Below are 17,785 nucleotides of genomic sequence, written 5' to 3'. Positions count from 1 at the left end.
TCATGCTGCTATTTCTCTACCTTCAAGATTCCAAGGGGCATCTTGTGAGATCTAGAAAATTCTCTCTTTTCACTTGAGTGTGGTAGAAGAGTTTAAACAATTAATGTGACAGAAATCTTAACAATGATGTAACTATTCATGTTTTGTTAGCATCCATGTTCTAACATCTTGTATTGGCACTTAAGCTAACTGCAATCAGGGAAACTTTAGAGGAAATGATCTCTTGTTTTATGTTTTATTTCAATAGGAGAATGTGGAGGGTACAGAATGTAATGTGTGTCGAGAAGGATCGTTCTACTTGGACCCAGCAAATCCCAAGGGTTGTACCAGCTGCTTTTGTTTTGGGATAAATAATCATTGTCACAGTACACATAAAAGAAGAGCTAAGGTATGCAAGGGATTAGAAGTTTTGTTTTTAGTTAGTACTTCCGAATGGGGAAGAAGTGGATTGTCACGAAGCATGAAGGGCTTGTGGAGATTTTATATCTTACTTTGTTAAAGGGTTAAGCTTCACCTGCACCATTCCTCTGTTTGCAGTGTTCTTCCCACAGATGTTCTCATGCTCAGTGCCTCAGTTTGTCTGGTGGGCTCAAGTGTCCCCGGCTCAGAGGGGCCTTCCCTCACCACTCCCTATGAAGCTCACCCTCGTCACTCTATACCTCACCCTCCTTAATGTACTCTAGCATTTATCCCTCCCTGACATACTATACATTTAGTTATAAAATTTGTTTATTATGTGTCTTCCTCCAACACTAGCATGTAAACTCCTGATACATTCCCGGTGCCTACAGCAGGATCCAGAATATAGTAGGTGCTCAATAAACACTCATCAGCTAAATGGAGTTGATTGATCTTCCCCCTCGCTTCTTCTTATCTGCTTGTTTTCCTTCTGTCTCGTCTACTTTACATGAATATTTAAGTTAAATTTTTATATTATTTACGTGAGTTTTTAAATTAACTCCACGAAACTAAAACTTTTGTTGCCTCCATTATTCCATGAACCAGCAGTCTTGTGCTTGCTTTCTTTGTGTGAATAATGTCTTATGTCCAACAGATAGTCAAGGAAAGATTATTTTATATATTCCATTCCCAAAAGGAATGTAAGCTTGTAGTTAAGGAAAAAAAATTAGTTTGTAAATCCACGGAAGTCTTCTACCCCCAGGGGAGCCCAGAAGCATTATTCCTAATCAATGTCTTGTCAGTTCCTTTTATTTCCCCCCTCATTATTTAACTCTTGGCTTCCTGGATGATCAGGGAAATATTTAGTTATGAGGATTTATTTTGAGAAAAGTAATGATAGCAGGCCATTGTATTCCCCCTCACATTTGCTCCCTAAGGAGCTTACCATTAAAATGTGCCCACAGTCCTAGTTATTATTCCCACACTTATTTATCTATTGCTCGGACATTTATTGAACACCCACTAAATGTCAAAACCAGGTTGTGTGCTGGGATACAAAGATAAATCCCACATACGTATGGTCACCACTGTCTGAGAACTCCTAGTTGTCATGGGTCATTGGGAGGCAGTGCTGGCTGAGAGTTCTGTGCAAGCTCAGAAGGAGGCATATAAAGGAAGCCTCTGGAACAAGATGGCTGCCCCAAGATTCTTTCTGTTCTGCATAATTCAGCCATCACCAGAGACGCTGCAGGCACACACATGTTTCCATCATTGGCTGTTGTGTTCCAGTTTGTGGACATGATGGGTTGGCGCCTGGAGACAGCAGACAGAGCCGACATCCTCGTCTCCTTCAACCCGGGCAGCAGCAGCATGGTTGCAGACCTCCAGGAGCTGCCCTCCACAGTCCACAGTGCATCCTGGGTCGCACCTCTCTCCTACCTGGGAGACAAGGTAAGGACGTCCTGTTGTTCTCCTGAGCCCTCGTCGCGCCTCCTCTGTCACGGCGTGAGTATCATTTCCTGTCTGGAAGGAAGCATCAGGAAGTTCGGGTTACTAAAGCTGAAGAAATTAGATGAGCTACAAATGCAGAAAAGATGCTGCCCTCCCCTGGGAGGGGCTGAGGGCCTAGGAGCCTCATGTACCCGACATGCATTAGCTCCCCAGCGAAGGAAATCATGCACCATGTTTTTCTCCATTTTTACTTAACCATTTAAATAATATCTGTTGCAAATGGGACATGTGTGCTTTTAAACGTCAGTGCTAAGAATTCTTTGTTTTAAAGCAGAAGAAAGGCTCCTTGTCAGGAAAACAAAAGCTGAAAAGTGACTCATGAGCTTATTAAAAGAAGCGCAGGATCCGGAGGCAGCTTGGCTGCCATTAGCTGAATCACATGCAGTTAGCAAGACACTCCTCGGGGAGCTTATAAACGAGTTACTCTTCCTTTGCTGCATAAATTGGCATAGCCTGGCCCCCTACACTCATTTTGGAGGACAGACGTGTGGGCTTCCTGTAGAAACATCATCAGGTAACATATGCACCTGGGTAGCAGAGGGTAGAGTGTTCTAGAAGGTGTAGATTTCACAGGGCCCAGCTCAGGAGGCACCGTATTCTCTTAGAATCACTAAATATTAGGGCCTTGTCAGCCTGAGGTCTGTAATTCTATCTTCTGGTTGAAGGACTTTGGGTTTTGACCTTTGAGTGTGGGCAATGTTGCTCCTCTCGTATAATCCCTCTCCTCCCTCACTTAATGCCCATCTTCACCTCCACATGGCAAGTCCACATATAGCTCATCTATCATTATGCAATTACCTCCAAAACGGTGCAGCTTAAAGCAACAGTCCTCTTGCCCAGTTTCTGTGGATCAGGAATTCGGGAGTGGATGGCTCAAGGTCTCTCCTAGGGTCGTGGGCAAGATGTCAGCCAGGGCTGGAGTCACCAGAACTGGAGAGTCCACCTCTAAGCCCAGTCATGTGGTTGTTATAGGCCTCTGTTCCTCGATGCCTGCTGAGCCGAGGTCTCAGGGCCTCATCAGACGAGGCCCCCAGGTGGTGCCTGAGGGTCCTCCTGATATGGCACCTGGCTTCCCTTAAAATAACCAATAGAAAGAGAGAGAGAGAGAAAGAAAGAAACTCAAAATAGGGGTGCCTGTGTGGCTCAGTTGGTTAAGCAACTGCCTTTGGCTCAGGTCATGATCCTGGAGTCCTGGGATCGAGTCCCCCATCGGGCTCCCTGCTCGGCGGGAAGCCTGCTCCTCCCTCTGACCCTCCCCCTCTCATGCTCTCTCTCTCTTATTCTCTCTCTTTCTCAAATAAATAAATAAAATCTTAAAAAAAAAAAGAAAGAAACTCAAAATAGAAACCACAGTCTTTTTAGGACCTAATTTCAGAAATAACATACCCTCACCTTGGCCATATTCTCTTCATTAGAAGCCAGTCACTAAGTCTAGTCCGTACTCGAGGAGGAGAATGAAGCTCCACCTCTTGAAGGCAAGAGTATCAAAGAATTTGTGGACATATTTTAAAAACCACCTTTGCCCATCAGAAAGGCAATATTTAATCTCCATAGGATGATTTAAGATGTTATCCTGGAATACTTCCAGACTCTATGATCATAACTCTATGACTTTGTCAGGTTGCAGTTTCTAGGGGACTTCAGTAAATTGGGGGCCCAGAAATGCTACTCCCTCTCCCCTGCTCCAAGTTATTTGTGTTTTTCATGAAGGGCCTTCTGTCCTCCACTACCACTCTGAGGTGATAGTGCCTCTCACTTTCATCTCTCAATTACTCCTTTCTTGACTGGTTTTTTTTACCTTGAGGGTGGGAAGTGTCAGGACCGGAGGTGAAGTAGCCGTCACAAAACTATAACCTTAGGCCTCCACCATGATCGTGCCACGAAGGTGGCATTGAGAAAGGGTCCCATACCTGCTGGCGCAGTCGGACATGGCTTACGTATGATCACGTAGGAAAGACTCACCATCTGCTCTCAGGGGAAGTTTTTTTTTTAAAAAAATTATTTCTAGAGGTTCATTTTGTAACGGATAGATATTAACCAATTCTCTTAGTGAAATAAGAAACAAATGACCTAGATTTCTTAGGATAGCTATAGGTTAAATGAACACTGGTTTAGTAGTCATCGGGAATAGGAGGATCTTACTTCTTTCTGTGTGACTAGTTTTTTTCTTTTTAAGAGAAGCATCTTCTTACTTGTAAAACAATCATGTTCACGCTAAGCATTTTAAATAATATAAAATGGTACAAAGTAGAAAGTTAAAATACCATCTTCAGTTCTTCGCTTCCAAGATGACTCCTAACGGGTTGATGGTATCTTTCCGGATCTTTCATGCCTGTGTGCTTTTTATGCGGGTTAATGTTGCCATAGGCTCTTCTCGTGCTTGTGCTCTTGATCCTGTCATTTCAATTTTAGGTTTCTTCATATGGTGGCTACCTCACCTACCAAATCAAGTCCTTTGGCCTGCCTGGTGACATGGTTCTTCTGGAAAAGATGCCAGATGTGCAGCTCACTGTAGGTATTGGAACACAGCCCAAGTGGCCGGAAATGGCGGTGGTAGTTGGTTGCTGAGTCAACTTTAGGACATCTTGATAAATGGCCTATAAAAAGATTGGATTAAGTCATTTCCAGTATTCTGTAGAAATTGAAAGGGAAGTTGAGAGCAGGTAAACCCCTCCTCAAGATTAGTTTCCCCTGCCCATCCAGCCTCCATTGTTTCTCTTGTCTCCCCTTCCCAAAGAACATACCTATATCTCATGCTTGCTTCTCCTAAGTTATTGCTTCATGTAATGTCTCTATCTTTCAATTTAGTCTCACCAGTGTTTTTGAGACCTCCTGCTGGCAAGACCACATTGCTTGCTCATAAAGGACAGGTGATTCCTGTCCTTCACTAAAGTGTGAGCTAAGAGAGGTGATGGGAGAAATATGCATGTAGCTACAATCCACTGAACAATATGTATTTGAGGTGCAGTTCAACCAAGGCTCTGTTGGAGCTGGGGTCCAAGTGCGGGATTATGTAGTTGAGAAACCCTCAGAAGGCTTCGTGGAAAGGGTTAATTTTGAGCCAGACCTTTCAGCATGGGCATGACAGGAGGAGCACCCTCCCAGGGGCAAAGAAGAAGATAAACCACGGCAGAGGGGCAGTGCCCAAGGGGTGACCTGTCCAACTTGGCTGTGTTATCAGTGATTCCCGAGTCATAGAAAACAAGCCTGGAAGGGTAGAAAAGAGGATGTCTAATGCTATGCTAAGGAATTTGAGTTCATGTAGACAGCAGAGAGCCACTTTGGTTTTTTGAGAAGAGAAGTGACATCTGTACACTATGTACCAGCCACATAATCTAGAACAGCAATCTAGAAAATTCCTTGTCACATTCCGTGTCCATGTCACATTCTGCTTTGAATCTCCAACAGTCCAGGGCCCAGCGTCTTGAACACAGGTTGAGGTGCCCAAGCCTGAACTTGATTCTGTCTCTGGCTTAAGTGCTGTGGTTAATGCAGTGCAATTACAGCTTCCTGAAGTTTCCTGTTTGTGTGTCCTTCACCGTAGGGTAGGGACTAGCTGAGAGCCTTGCGTTCTGGTAGATTTTTGTGATTAGGCACTGCTGTGTTGTGTTTCGTTGTTACTGGCACCCAAATTTGTTGAACTGTTGTTTTAAAAACTACAAGGAACCTTTGTAAAACATCTTGAAAATGAAGCACCAGAGATTTTAGAGGAAAAATAGCTCCACCGTAAAAATACCATCCTGGCAGGGCTGTATTTCAGTTTCCTATTTTTTTCAGAATATCTCAAGCTCCGGCCATTAGTGTACCAGTATATTTATTGCCAAAGAGTTTATTACACAAACGGTTGGAATTCATGGAAAAGCGATGGCCAGAATTTCTCCTTAATTTTACCTCCGAACATGGAAAATAATTTAGGCTCATGAAACATTCACTCTGCTGCTTTGTTCCAAACCACTGTAATTAAAAGCCTATGGGGCATGTTTCTTAAATGAAGGTTTTCAGTGATTTGTGATGGCAGATAATGGTCTTCTTTCTGAAACACCAGTGCTAGCGTATGGAACCCTTTTGGGTTTGGGGCTACAACAGAAAAGCCGGGGTTTCTTTGCATGGGCTTGGGGTGGAGGTGCTGATGGTGTGGGCTGACCTTCCCATTATGCCCTGTTACGAGTCCCTAAAGAACTCCTGCTATAGAGGGGGGGAGTTCAGAGGCTGAGAGTGAGCAAGGCTGGATCCCACAGGGAGTGGGCTGCGGGGCTCTCCCTCTTGCATGTGGCCGCTCTGTGGCTCCCCGTCTACACAGCCCTTCCTCCCACCCCACCCTCCTCACGAACTCAGCCACCAAAGCAGTTTCTTGCTACCAAAGTCTGGTTCTGTCAGCTGTAATGGAATGCACCTAATACACTGACTGCCAAGCATGGTTTTTTTTTTTTTTTAAAGATTTTATTTATTTATTTGAGAGAGAGAGAGAGAATGAGAGAGAGAGAGCATGAGGGGGGGAGGGTCAGAGGGAGAAGCAGACTCCCCGCCGAGCAGGGAGCCCGATGCGGGACTCGATCCCGGGACTCCAGGATCATGACCTGAGCCGAAGGCAGTCACTTAACCACCTGAGCCACCCAGGCGCCCGCCAAGCATGGTTTTTGTAAATCATCATCATCATCATCATCATCATCATCATCATCCATCTTTTTGGCCACTTTCAGTCAAGGGGATTTTCCTGGTTTCCTATCTGTGAACATGTACTGTATTAGATATCATTTTTCTGTTTCCATTCACTAATCCTTTTGCCAGTCTGTTCATTTCACTATTTATTAGAATCAGGCATTCCAAATAATGCAGATCCATAGAAATTTGTTCTTATCAGTTATAAACCTCAGAATGTCTCAATCATGGCATTGATGTTTTTCTTTACACAGGGTCAGCACATGTCCGTCATCTATGAGGAACCAAGTAACCCGCGACCAGACCGGCTGTTTCATGTGCGTGTGCAGGTGGTGGAGGTAAAGGAAAAACGTACATAAAATCGTTCTTGTTGATCCTCTTTTGTTCTACGCCTTAGTTCTTTCAAGCAATTATGATATTTTATTTATTTTATGAATTTAAAATGTTTATATTTATATACATACAATTCGTATATATAAATTTGAAATATAAATTACATAAAATATACAGAGTTTCATCCTCACAGGGCTTTGTTTATATTATCTGTATGGCACTTAACATAGTCTCCCCTGTCTTAGAGGTAATTATCCTTGTCTTATAAACCCTGTGAGCTTGTAAATGCTATTATGTAGCTCCCTCTCATCCTCATGCCTTCCTCAGTGGCCAACAAATGCTTGGGATGAACGGATAGAAAGCCACAAAAACGTCTAACACCAAAAGAAGTAGGATTAACATAGATAAATAAAGGAAAGCTTATCAAATCATAAAACATTATATTACATTTACTTGGTTATGACAACTTCTTTAAAATAGTGTTCCATTTGTATTATTAAATATGTCCAATACCTCAAGGTGATACTTTTCAAGTACTTTGAACTTGTAGACCTATTTTAACATTTCTGCACCAGTCCATCCATACAGTGGAATACTATTTGGCAATAAATGAAACAAAGTATTGATACCTAGGACAACATGGATGAACCCCAAAAACAATAGACTAAGTGAAAGAAGCAAGACACAGACCACATAGTGTGTGATTCTGTTTATATGAGAGTGGCCATGCCAGCAAAAATGGTTGTGTAGGAACCCCCAGAAATTCTTTTTCGTTAAAGCAATGAGAAAACTGGCAAAAATGGTCAGAATCGACTATTTAGAACTCTGGAAATTGACCATAGGTTTGCAGCAATCTGAAAAGTGTTTAGTCAAGAAAACTGGCTGAATCTTGGTAAGAACCTCAGGCCCTGTGGCAGTCAGCTTGCTCTGTTCCCATCCCCCATCCATACCTCCACATTAGCCTTGAAAAGCAATAGCCCACCAGCAAGGTGAAAGCCAGTAGCCCAGTGGCCACCAAGGGAGACAGAATGGTATTGGAACTTATGCAAAGCCTCACTCCCAGAGAACTGTCATGATTTGACCTGTCTGGAGGTTTTCTGGAAGATGCTACTTTCAAGACTGTCTTTGACCTAACTTGGAGCTTTCCCAAAATTAAAAGCCTTTCCCTAGGGGTGTCACTGAAAACTTTTAGAGGTAGTTGCTTAACTTCATAGCTGGCTGAGGTGATGGATAACAGTTGGGGCTAATAATAGGCTAATCACAAAGCTTAAAATAAAAATCTGGGAATGAGGCATACATAGGGGCTTTGAAAAACTCCAACACAGTCGTGGAAAGGTAGAAGGCCACACACCTCTGACTCACCTGACAAGACCCTAAGCCTTCACCTCTGACTCACCTTGAGGCTCTGAGCAAGCAGGAAGTGAAGGCTAAAGTAGAGTTGTTAGCTGCCTTGCTGAGTGTTGAGGGGTCCCTCAACATACCCACAGAACACTTTTGCAATGACTAGGAGACTTTGGTTTTAGGCATTTAAAGAAATCTCTGTCCAATCACTAGCTGACCACTAAGCTAACCAAGCAGAGACTTTAGTGGCCATACATGACAAAGAATACAGCTTTTACAGAATTAGTTCAGAAAAGTCACTAAGCAAAGACACAAACAACAACAGTAAACAGTAACAGCAACAAATTCTGGGGAGGGGAAGAAATATGATTCCCTGAATTGCCACATTACATTATGTTAAATGTCCAGTTGTCATAATTAAATAAATAAACAAACAATAAAATTTTTTTTGAGACTTGAAAAAGAAACAGGAAAGCCTGGCCCATACACAGGGGAGAAAGGCAATAAATATAAACCATCCCTGAGGAAGCCCAGACGTTGGACTTACTACACAATGACTTTAAATCAACATACATCAAAGAACTAAAGAACACCATGTCTAAAAAACTTAAGAAAATATGAGAATAATATCTCACCAAATAGAAAATACCAATAATGAAATAGAAATTATTAAAAAGAACCAAATAGAAGTTCTGGGGTTGAAAATTATAATAACCGAAATGAAGAATTCACTAGAAGGGCTGCTATGGACTGAATTGTGTCCTCTCCAAATTTATGTGTTGAAGCCCTGATCTCTAGTTTGAGTGCATTTGGAACAAAGAAGTAATTAAGATTAAATAAGATCATGAGGGTAGAGATGTGATCTGATAGAATTAATGTCCTTATAAGAGGAGATCCCAGAAAACTCTCTCTGTCCACCAACTAAGGTCACAGTGAGAAGGCAAGCATCTGTAAGCTAGCAAGAGAGTTCTCACCAGGGACCAAACTGGCTGGCATCTTGATCTGGGATTTCTAGCCTCCAGAACCATGAGAAAATATATTTCTCTTGTTTAAGCCATTGAGTCTATGGTATTTTCTTATGGCAGCCAGAGCTAAGACAAGGGCTCAGCAACAAAGTTGAGCAGGCAAAAGAAAGGAGCAGCAAATTTGAAGGTCAACTGAGATTATCCCGTCTGAGGAACAGAAAGTACAAAGAATGAAGAAAAACAAAGACCCTCAAAGACATGTGAGATCCAGTCAACTGTACAACATATGCATAATTGGAGTAGCAGAAGGAGAGAAGGGGAAACAATATTTGAAGAAATAATGGCTGAAAACTTCTCAGATTTGATGAAAATCATTAATCTATACATCCAAGCTCAACAATCTCCAACTAGGATAAATGCAAGAGATCCACACACAGAAACATCATAGTAAAGATTCTGAAAGACAAAGACAAAGAATCTTAAAAGCAGTGGGAGAGAAGCACTTCACATCCAAGGGTTCTCAATAAGGTTGACATCTGACAATTCACCGGAAACCATGGAAATTGGAAGACAACGGGATGGCATTCAATGTGCTGAAAGAAACACACTGTCAACAAAGAATTACATAAACAGCAAAATGTCCTTCCAAAATGGAGGAGAAAGGAAAACATTACATTATAAACAAAATCGAGAGAATTCAGTGCTAACCAACCCTCCTTGTAAGAAATAATAATGGGAATCTTTAGACTGAAATGAAAGGACACTATAGACCATGGCTTCAATACATATTAGAAATGAAGAGCACTAGTAAAGGTAACCTATATAAGTAAATATAAAAGGTAGTAAAAATACATCTTCTGTTTGTAACTTTTTTTTCTTCTGATTTAAAAGATAATGGCTTAAAGCAATAATTATTGTTCTGTGTGGATCGGCATACAATTTATAAAGATGTAATGTATATGACAATAATAGCACAATAGAGAGGGGAAGGAAATGAAGTGAATAGAAGCAAAGTTTTTGTGGACTATTGAAATCCAGTTCATATTTACATAAATGGCCCAGCATGGGCAAATCTATAAAGGCAGAATATAGATTAGTGGTTGCCTGGGGCTCTGGGTGGGACTCGGTAGTAAATACAAATGGGCACAAAGGTTCTTTTTTCTGGGGGATGAAAATGTAAAACTATATTGTGGTGATGGTTGTATACTTCTATAAATTTACTAAAAATTGTATACTTAAAATGAGGGACTATTACTGTATGTAAATCGTACCTCAAGCTGTTAAAAATTTAAACTAAAATCATATTACTCTCATATTTATATGTAAATAACAGTAGTTACCATTTATTGAATGTTGACTATGTGCTAGGCACTGAGCTGAACACTTTATATACATTATATTATTTAATTTGCTTTAATATTCATCATAGTCCTGAGAGATTAGGTATTACTATGCCCATTTAAGAGATGTGGAAACCAAGTTTAAAGGAGGCAGCAGAATATAAAGTTATATATGAAAAGATCTCAACATCAATAATCATTAGAGAAAGGCCAATTAAAGCCACAATGAGATACTACCTTATAGTCATTGAAATGGCTACTATTAAAAAAATAAAAGAGGCGCCTGGGTGGTTCAGTCATTAAGCGTCTGCCCCCGGCTCAGGTCATCATCTCAGGGTCCTGGGATCGAGCCCTGCATCGGGCTCCCTGCTCCAAGGGAGGCCTGCTTCTCCCTCTCCCACTCCCCCTGCTTGTGTTCCCTCTCTCGCTGTGTCTCTCTCTGTCAAATAAATAAATAAAATCTTTAAAAAAATAAAAATAAAAAGACAGAATAACAGGTGTTAGGGAGGATGTACAGAAACTGGAACATCTGTGTACTGTTGGTGAGACTATAAGACAGTGTAACCACTGTGGAAAACAGTATTGAGTCTCCTCAAAAATTTAAAGATAGAATGACCATATGATCCAGCAATCCCGCTTCTGGGTATATATCCAAAAGAATTGAAAACAGGGTTTTGAAGAGCTATTTGCATACCCATATTCATTGCAGCACTGTTCACAGTAGATCAGAGGTGGAAACAACTGAAATGTCTATTGACAGATGAATGAATAAAGCAAATATGATATATACATATATTGGAATATTCTATAATCCTGTCACTTCCTAGAATATGACAGTTCTAGGTAGGTAGCTGCTAGAGAATAATGTGATGACATTATGCTAAGCGAAATAAGCCAGTCACAAAAAGACAAATACTGCATGATTCCACTTATATGAGGTATTTAAAGTAGTCAAATTCTTAAAATCAGAAAGTAGAATGGTGGTTGCCAGGAATGGGGGAAGAGGGAGGAAATGGGAGTTATTGCTTAATAGGTACAGAGTTTCCGTTTTGCCAGGTGATAAAGTTCTGGAGATCTGTTGCGCAACAATGTGAATAAAATTAACACTATTATACTGTACACTTAAAACGGTTGAGATGGTAAATTTTACATTATGTGTTTTTTTTACCATTGTAAAAGTAAAATAAAATAATATAAATGTGCATATGCAAGAAAAGATTGAGCTTTCTGTCCCAATTATTTACATTTAATGAATGATCTAACAGCATGACCCAGTGGGTTTCCATGTGCCTCTCTCCCATATCAATCTCACTCAGTGTGTGCTTGCACCCACAAAAGTACATTTTATTTTTTAATTTTATTTATTTGACACACAGAGAGAGAGACAGCTAGAGAGGGAACACAAGTAGGGGGAGTGGGAGAGGGAGAAACAGGCTCCCCGCCGAGCAAGGAACCTGATGTGGGGCTCGATCCCAGGACCCCGGGATTGTGACCCGAGCCGAAGGCAGACACTTAATGACTGAGCCACCCAGGCACCCCTCACAAAAGTACATTTTAAAATAAGTATAACACTGGGAAATCTCATTTCATTTTACTGTTCCTTATTTCCTGACTTCATTTTTCCCCTTTCATGTGGCACTCTCTTCTTGGGAATAACCTAGGACACCTGACTTCTGAATACAAATCCACTATCTTCTTATTCTATTCTATTCTATTCTATTCTATTCTATTCTATTCTATTCTATTCTATTCTATTCTATTCTCCCATATGCATTGTAAATGTCTTTCCTTTGACTTGTGCTGGGTGTCTGCCTCTCTGAAACCCCTGGAAGTGAGCTTGCTGAAGGGAAACCGTGCCTCTCTGTTTTCACATGTAGGGAAACTTCCGACAGGCCAGCAGCGGTGCCCCGGTGTCCCGGGAAGAGCTGATGATGGTACTGTCTAGACTGGAAGATGTGCGCCTCCGAGGCCTCTACTTCACTGAGACCCAGCGGCTCTCTCTGAGCGGGGTGGGGCTGGAGGAGGCCTCTGACACAGGAAGTGGACGCAGAGCACATAACGTCGAGATGTGTGCCTGCCCCCCTGACTACACTGGTGACTCATGCCAGGTAGGAAGTTCTCCTCGCCCGTAAAATTCGCCCCGGGGCTCGTGTGGTGCCCGGCACTGCTGGATGGTCTGCGGCACTCCACCCATCAGACGGGTATATCCTGGGCTCTACCTTCTTTTTTTTTTTTTTTTTTTATTCATTTGAGACACAGAGATACAAAGAGAGAGAGAGAGAGAGGGAGAGAGCATGAGCAGGGAGAGAGGCAGAGGGAGAGGGAGAAGCAGGCTCCCCGCTCAGCAGGAAGCCCGATGCGGGGCTCGATCCCAGGACGCCGGGATCATGACCTGAGCCGAAGGCAGACGCTTAACCATCTGAGCCACCCAGGCACCCCTGGGCTCTACCTTCTATCGTCCCTGGACCACCTCCAGGTCTTACATAGGAAAAAGAAATCACAAACATTCAAATTCCGCAGGAAAGCCACAGGCACTCGATGATGGGTCCTGGGGGTTGTTAAAATCGGGACTTTCCAGGAAGTAGGAAGGAGCCTGCTGGTGGGCATCCCGGGATTTGAGCCACTGCCTTCCCATTAGGCTGTTCTCGAATGGAGGATCCCTCCAACACCTGCTGCTGATAGACTCAGAGCCCAGAGAATGTCCTGATCCTTCCAGGGGAAGTTGCGGCCCAATTTCCTAGCTCCCAGCAGACCTTCATGTGAGGCTCAGCCAGCCTGACTTGGCCTCAGATGATTAAAATGTGCCATAAAATGAAACTGTTTCATATCTCAAGCTGTAAGTATGTTCTCTTCCTAATGGCAGGGAAAGAAAGCACGATGTTTAGTGCAGTTATTAGGAAATAGCAAACATTGTCGCTCAGCGTATTCCCTACACCTGGTGTGTGTACATTCAGCAACATCCTTCCCTTTCTGTCCTCACCCCCCCATAGCAGGAAGCCCCCAGGGGATCTGCGTGCAAGTTCCTTTTTTAACCTCAAATAGATGACCTGTCCTGGTTTTCTGGAGACTTCGGTCTTGTAACCTTTAGTCCACAGGTGCCTTCCTTCTTCTTTCCCTCTTCCTCCTATCTCTTTTCTAGCCCGCCTAAATAAAATCCTAGCCCCAGGGAAGGAGTGGAAGCTCTCCATTACCAGCCTCCTGCCCAGGGCGTGTTCTTTGCGCATGACTCAGCCTGTGATTTACAGCGGCTCTAATCGGCTAGTGCCGTCTGCAGGGTAAGGTGGGTAGAAGGTGATGCCTGCCCTACCTCTCAGGAATTACAGAGCGGCATGCTTCCCTGTGGGACTGTTATGTGTGCTCTCTCACAGGCTGACTCATGGGTGAAGTTTACAGGTGGGGCCTCCTGCCGCAGACAGCCTGCCTCACCTGAGTCAGGCGGGCCTGGGCACCGAGCAGGAAGGGCAGGTATAAGAGGAAGAGGCAGAGGTCTGCGTGCAGCCAGCAGGACGCCCAGGGACCAGGATGCCCCCAGCAGTGAGGTGGTCAGCCAGGTGCTCCGGATGGCTGTGGATCTTGGGGGCAGCCCTGGGGCAGTGTCTGGGATATAATTCACAGCAGCAGAAGTTAGCGTTTCTTCAGCCTCCAGGTCAAAGCCATCTGCAAGCAACTTATGTGGACTTTAAACCCAGCCAGGTAACATCCCTTTTACATTCTGCTTTGGGATGGGGAAGGGTTCCGAGCTTTGTGACATTTGATGTTAAGGGGATGAATGAGTTATGGGTGGGCTGGGGGAGGGGCCCAGAGCCTCCCTGTCCGGTTGACTGGCAGGGTTTATTATGGTGTCTGACAGATTGCTCTCCTGAGCTGTTAACCACAAACCCTATAAACATCAGCCCACCTAGAAATGCCCAGACAGGCCAGAGTTTGAATGTTTGTGGGATGTTAGTACACTATGAAACTTTGTGCCCTTTGGAGAGTAATCCAAGCCCCAGTAGATCTCCAAATTCTGCTTAGAAGAAAATTTACCTATAAAGTAAACCACGAGAATCAGTGAAATCCGTGTTTAAGAAAAGTGATGAGATCAATTTGTAGAACACCTAACAAGACATGCTTCAATTTGCCAGGCATTAAACACTCATAAATTCTGTGTACTCGATCTCTCTCTCTCTCTCTGTCTCTCAACTTTCTGGATATTTACATGTGTACTCAGAGAAATAGATCCTATGGCTACTGAAATAGCCCTGAAAACCTGACAGGGACATGATTTTCTCATTTGTACTACAAAAGTTTACTGGAAAAGTTATCCTGAAAAATTGTCACTTAAAAAAATGGTTAGTTGCTAAACCGCTTTACTGAAATTGTATACTAGGATACATTCATTTTCATGTAGGGTAAGTCTTCAGTACAATCTGTGCACTTTACAGAGGTGAGAGAATGATTATATTTCAGTAACTGACAAATGTTCTACCGAAGAGTCACGTGATAGGTACATAATTCTTGCAGGGGACTTTTTCTGTTTCTAATCAAAAGCAAATTAGGGTGGGTGGTTTAATTTTAATCAGGATGGACTATCTTCCCTCCAAAGCATGTTTAATTAAGGCTTTTTACTGAGGCATGTTGTCATAAATGAACCACATATATTTATTTGGGTAATTTGTCCTTTACCAAATATGGTTGTTTCATAAGCATGTAACATGATATATGGTAGTAATTAAGAGGTACTCAGTAGTACCTCTTAGTAGTAGAGAATATTTGCTTGTAGATACGATCACACCACCAGTGGCTGAATTTTGTTTGAACGTATCTCGCAGTCATGTTTTCAATTAAAGAACATTCCTTTCATACTTCAATTCTCCTGTAGACAAGCCTATTCATATACTACATAAAGCAATCTCATTTTTTGCAATAGCTTCTTTTGCCCAAACATGGTTTCTAATAGCTGAAGGGAAAAATATATTGGAAATTATAATCTTGTTATTGTATACAATATGTAGTAATTGGTAATTTGGGGAGAAGCTCCAATCAGAAACTGGGATATTCTACTCTGGGGAGTACATGAGGCTTCTCTCTCCAGCCCTATCAGGTTGGCTGCTGCTTCTTTCCCACGTGACCAGGTAGAGCCTTTGAATAAATTACAATGGACTGTTCATTTAAAAATTTCCCTTGATTTTAGCTTCAGAGTCTTACAGACATAGTACTGTTTAAAGAGGATTAAATAAAAGATGATTTTTTATCTTGAAATATTATTTTTTCTGGATGTTTTAGATAGGGCATGTGAGGAGGTCAATTAAAGAAACTGGGGGCAGCATTTGGTGTTGATCAGTGCACTGATGCACTCTGCCAAAATAAGCAAAATGTCTGTGATTCTCTTTAAAGACAGAAAAATATCTAAATAATTTTTAATGGCTGGTGTTAGAAGAATTGTTTCTTTTTCTTTTGGGAGCATTCTTAACTAGAATCTTTTTTTTTAATATCAGTTCATCAAAAGAAAGCTGTAATTCCTTTCATCCATATGAAAAATAATTACTCATACTGGAAAGAGACAATGTGCTAGAGATAGAAATAATCAAAGCAGTATTGCACTAGAGAAGAAGACCACGCCCAGTGAGATTCCCTCCAGCTGCATCTCTGTGTGTCCCATCAGAACCGAACATCCCTGCAGGGTTCTGTAGAGAACGCAAGCGTGTTCCTCTCCCCGGGGTTCCCTGTTGTCCATAGAACAGTGAGCGGCAGTGACATGATTCCTCTGCTTCTGCCATTATTGTGTCGATCCCAGTGAAGACTCTTTAGTCCCCCTTCTTCCCATACCGCCTCCCCCTCCAGTCCAAACCCACCCTTGGAGATGAAATGCCTACCCAAAGAGAACTTGAAGGGATTTGCTTAGAGACCCTCCCTGCTAAAGACTGATATCCTGACCCTCTTTACCCCTCCACCCCTCCACTCGCCCTAAATCAGTTGAAGGAGAGGAAGCCATTTCCACTCCTCCCCTTTCTCTGATGCCCCCCCCCCCATCTACCACTTTGGCACAAGCACACATTCCTGCCGTGGTGCGGAAACAAGGTAGAACCTGACAAAAAGAGCCAGTGGACTGGCTAGTGTTTGAAAGTAGAAATCCACACACCAACTAAAGGAGAAAAGATTGAACCAGCGAATGCTTGACAGAATTGCCACATGCTTTGGATAATAATTCTTTCTTTTTTTTTTTTTTTAAGATTTTATTTATTTATTTATTTGAGAGAGAGAGAGAGAGAGCACATGAGGGGGGGAGGGTCAGAGGGAGAAGCAGACTCCCCGCCGAGCAGGGAGCCTGATGCGGGACTCGATCCCGGGACTCCAGGATCATGACCTGAGCCGAAGGCAGTCGCTTAACGACTGAGCCACCCAGGCGCCCCTCACTGTCTTTATTTTTAAAACAAAGTGAATGACCTTAATATGTCTTTAAATATTAAAAACCATACAGTTCAAAGTTAAAGCTTACTGTTATGTGGTTTGAGGTTTCTTTTTTTTAAAGATTTTATTCATTTATTTGAGAGAGAATGAGATAGAGAGAGCATGAGAGGGGGGAGGGTCAGCGGGAGAAGCAGACTCCCTGCTGAGCAGGGAGCCCGATGCGGGACTCGAACCCGGGACTCCAGGATCATGACCTGAGCCGAAGGCAGTCGCTTAACCAACTGAGCCACCCAGGAGCCCCAATAATTCTTTCTTTATATTGACTAAATGCTTTGTTTGAAAAATAGGGTTGTAGCCCTGGGTACTATCGTGATAACAAAGGCCTGTATACCGGACGATGTGTTCCCTGCAATTGCAACGGACATTCCAATCGATGTCAGGATGGCTCGGGAATATGTATCGTGAGTAAACTGATACTCTAGTGCTACTAGCAGGCAATCTGTGTCTCTCTGTCCCCTCCCCCCGCCCACCCCCTCTCTCCTGGGCCCTGAGACATCAAATGTCACATTTCCAACCAAACCCTAAATAGAGGTTGCTATGTAAACGTAGGAGGCTCCAGTGTGATCAGGCCGAAATATTTTACATTCTTCTTTTTCCTCCATTTTAACATGTGCCATTGGAGAAGTTCTGTCTGAACAGTGAAATTACACATTAGCTTCTAAATCTCTGCTTCATTGAATATTGCTAATGGGTGCATCCTGGGACTTAATTCTTGCTGGAAGATAGCAAATCAGAACCACCACTTTGGGCCCCCATTTTGTTGGAGTGGCAGGAAGTTGCAGGAGG

General features: G+C 42.7%; 1 protein-coding gene across 1 annotated transcript in view; it reads left to right on the top strand.

Annotated features, from left to right (window-relative positions):
* The window catches only part of LAMA3 (laminin subunit alpha 3), a 250,592-nt gene that overhangs the window by 160,369 nt on the left and 72,438 nt on the right, over nt 1–17,785 (top strand). Inside the window, exons 33-38 of the mRNA XM_081802541.1 lie at nt 248–388; nt 1,690–1,851; nt 4,324–4,422; nt 6,825–6,908; nt 12,427–12,657; nt 17,287–17,400. Of these exons, the coding sequence (XP_081658667.1) occupies nt 248–388; nt 1,690–1,851; nt 4,324–4,422; nt 6,825–6,908; nt 12,427–12,657; nt 17,287–17,400 (831 nt within the window). The remainder of the gene's footprint in view (nt 1–247; nt 389–1,689; nt 1,852–4,323; nt 4,423–6,824; nt 6,909–12,426; nt 12,658–17,286; nt 17,401–17,785) is intronic.

This window comes from Leptonychotes weddellii, chromosome 13 (assembly GCF_054177405.1).
Source record: "Leptonychotes weddellii isolate Sample4059 chromosome 13, ASM5417740v2, whole genome shotgun sequence".
Taxonomy (NCBI): Eukaryota; Metazoa; Chordata; class Mammalia; order Carnivora; family Phocidae; genus Leptonychotes; species Leptonychotes weddellii.
Note: the sequence above shows the minus strand (reverse complement) of the source record. Positions and strands in the feature narration are given on the sequence as shown.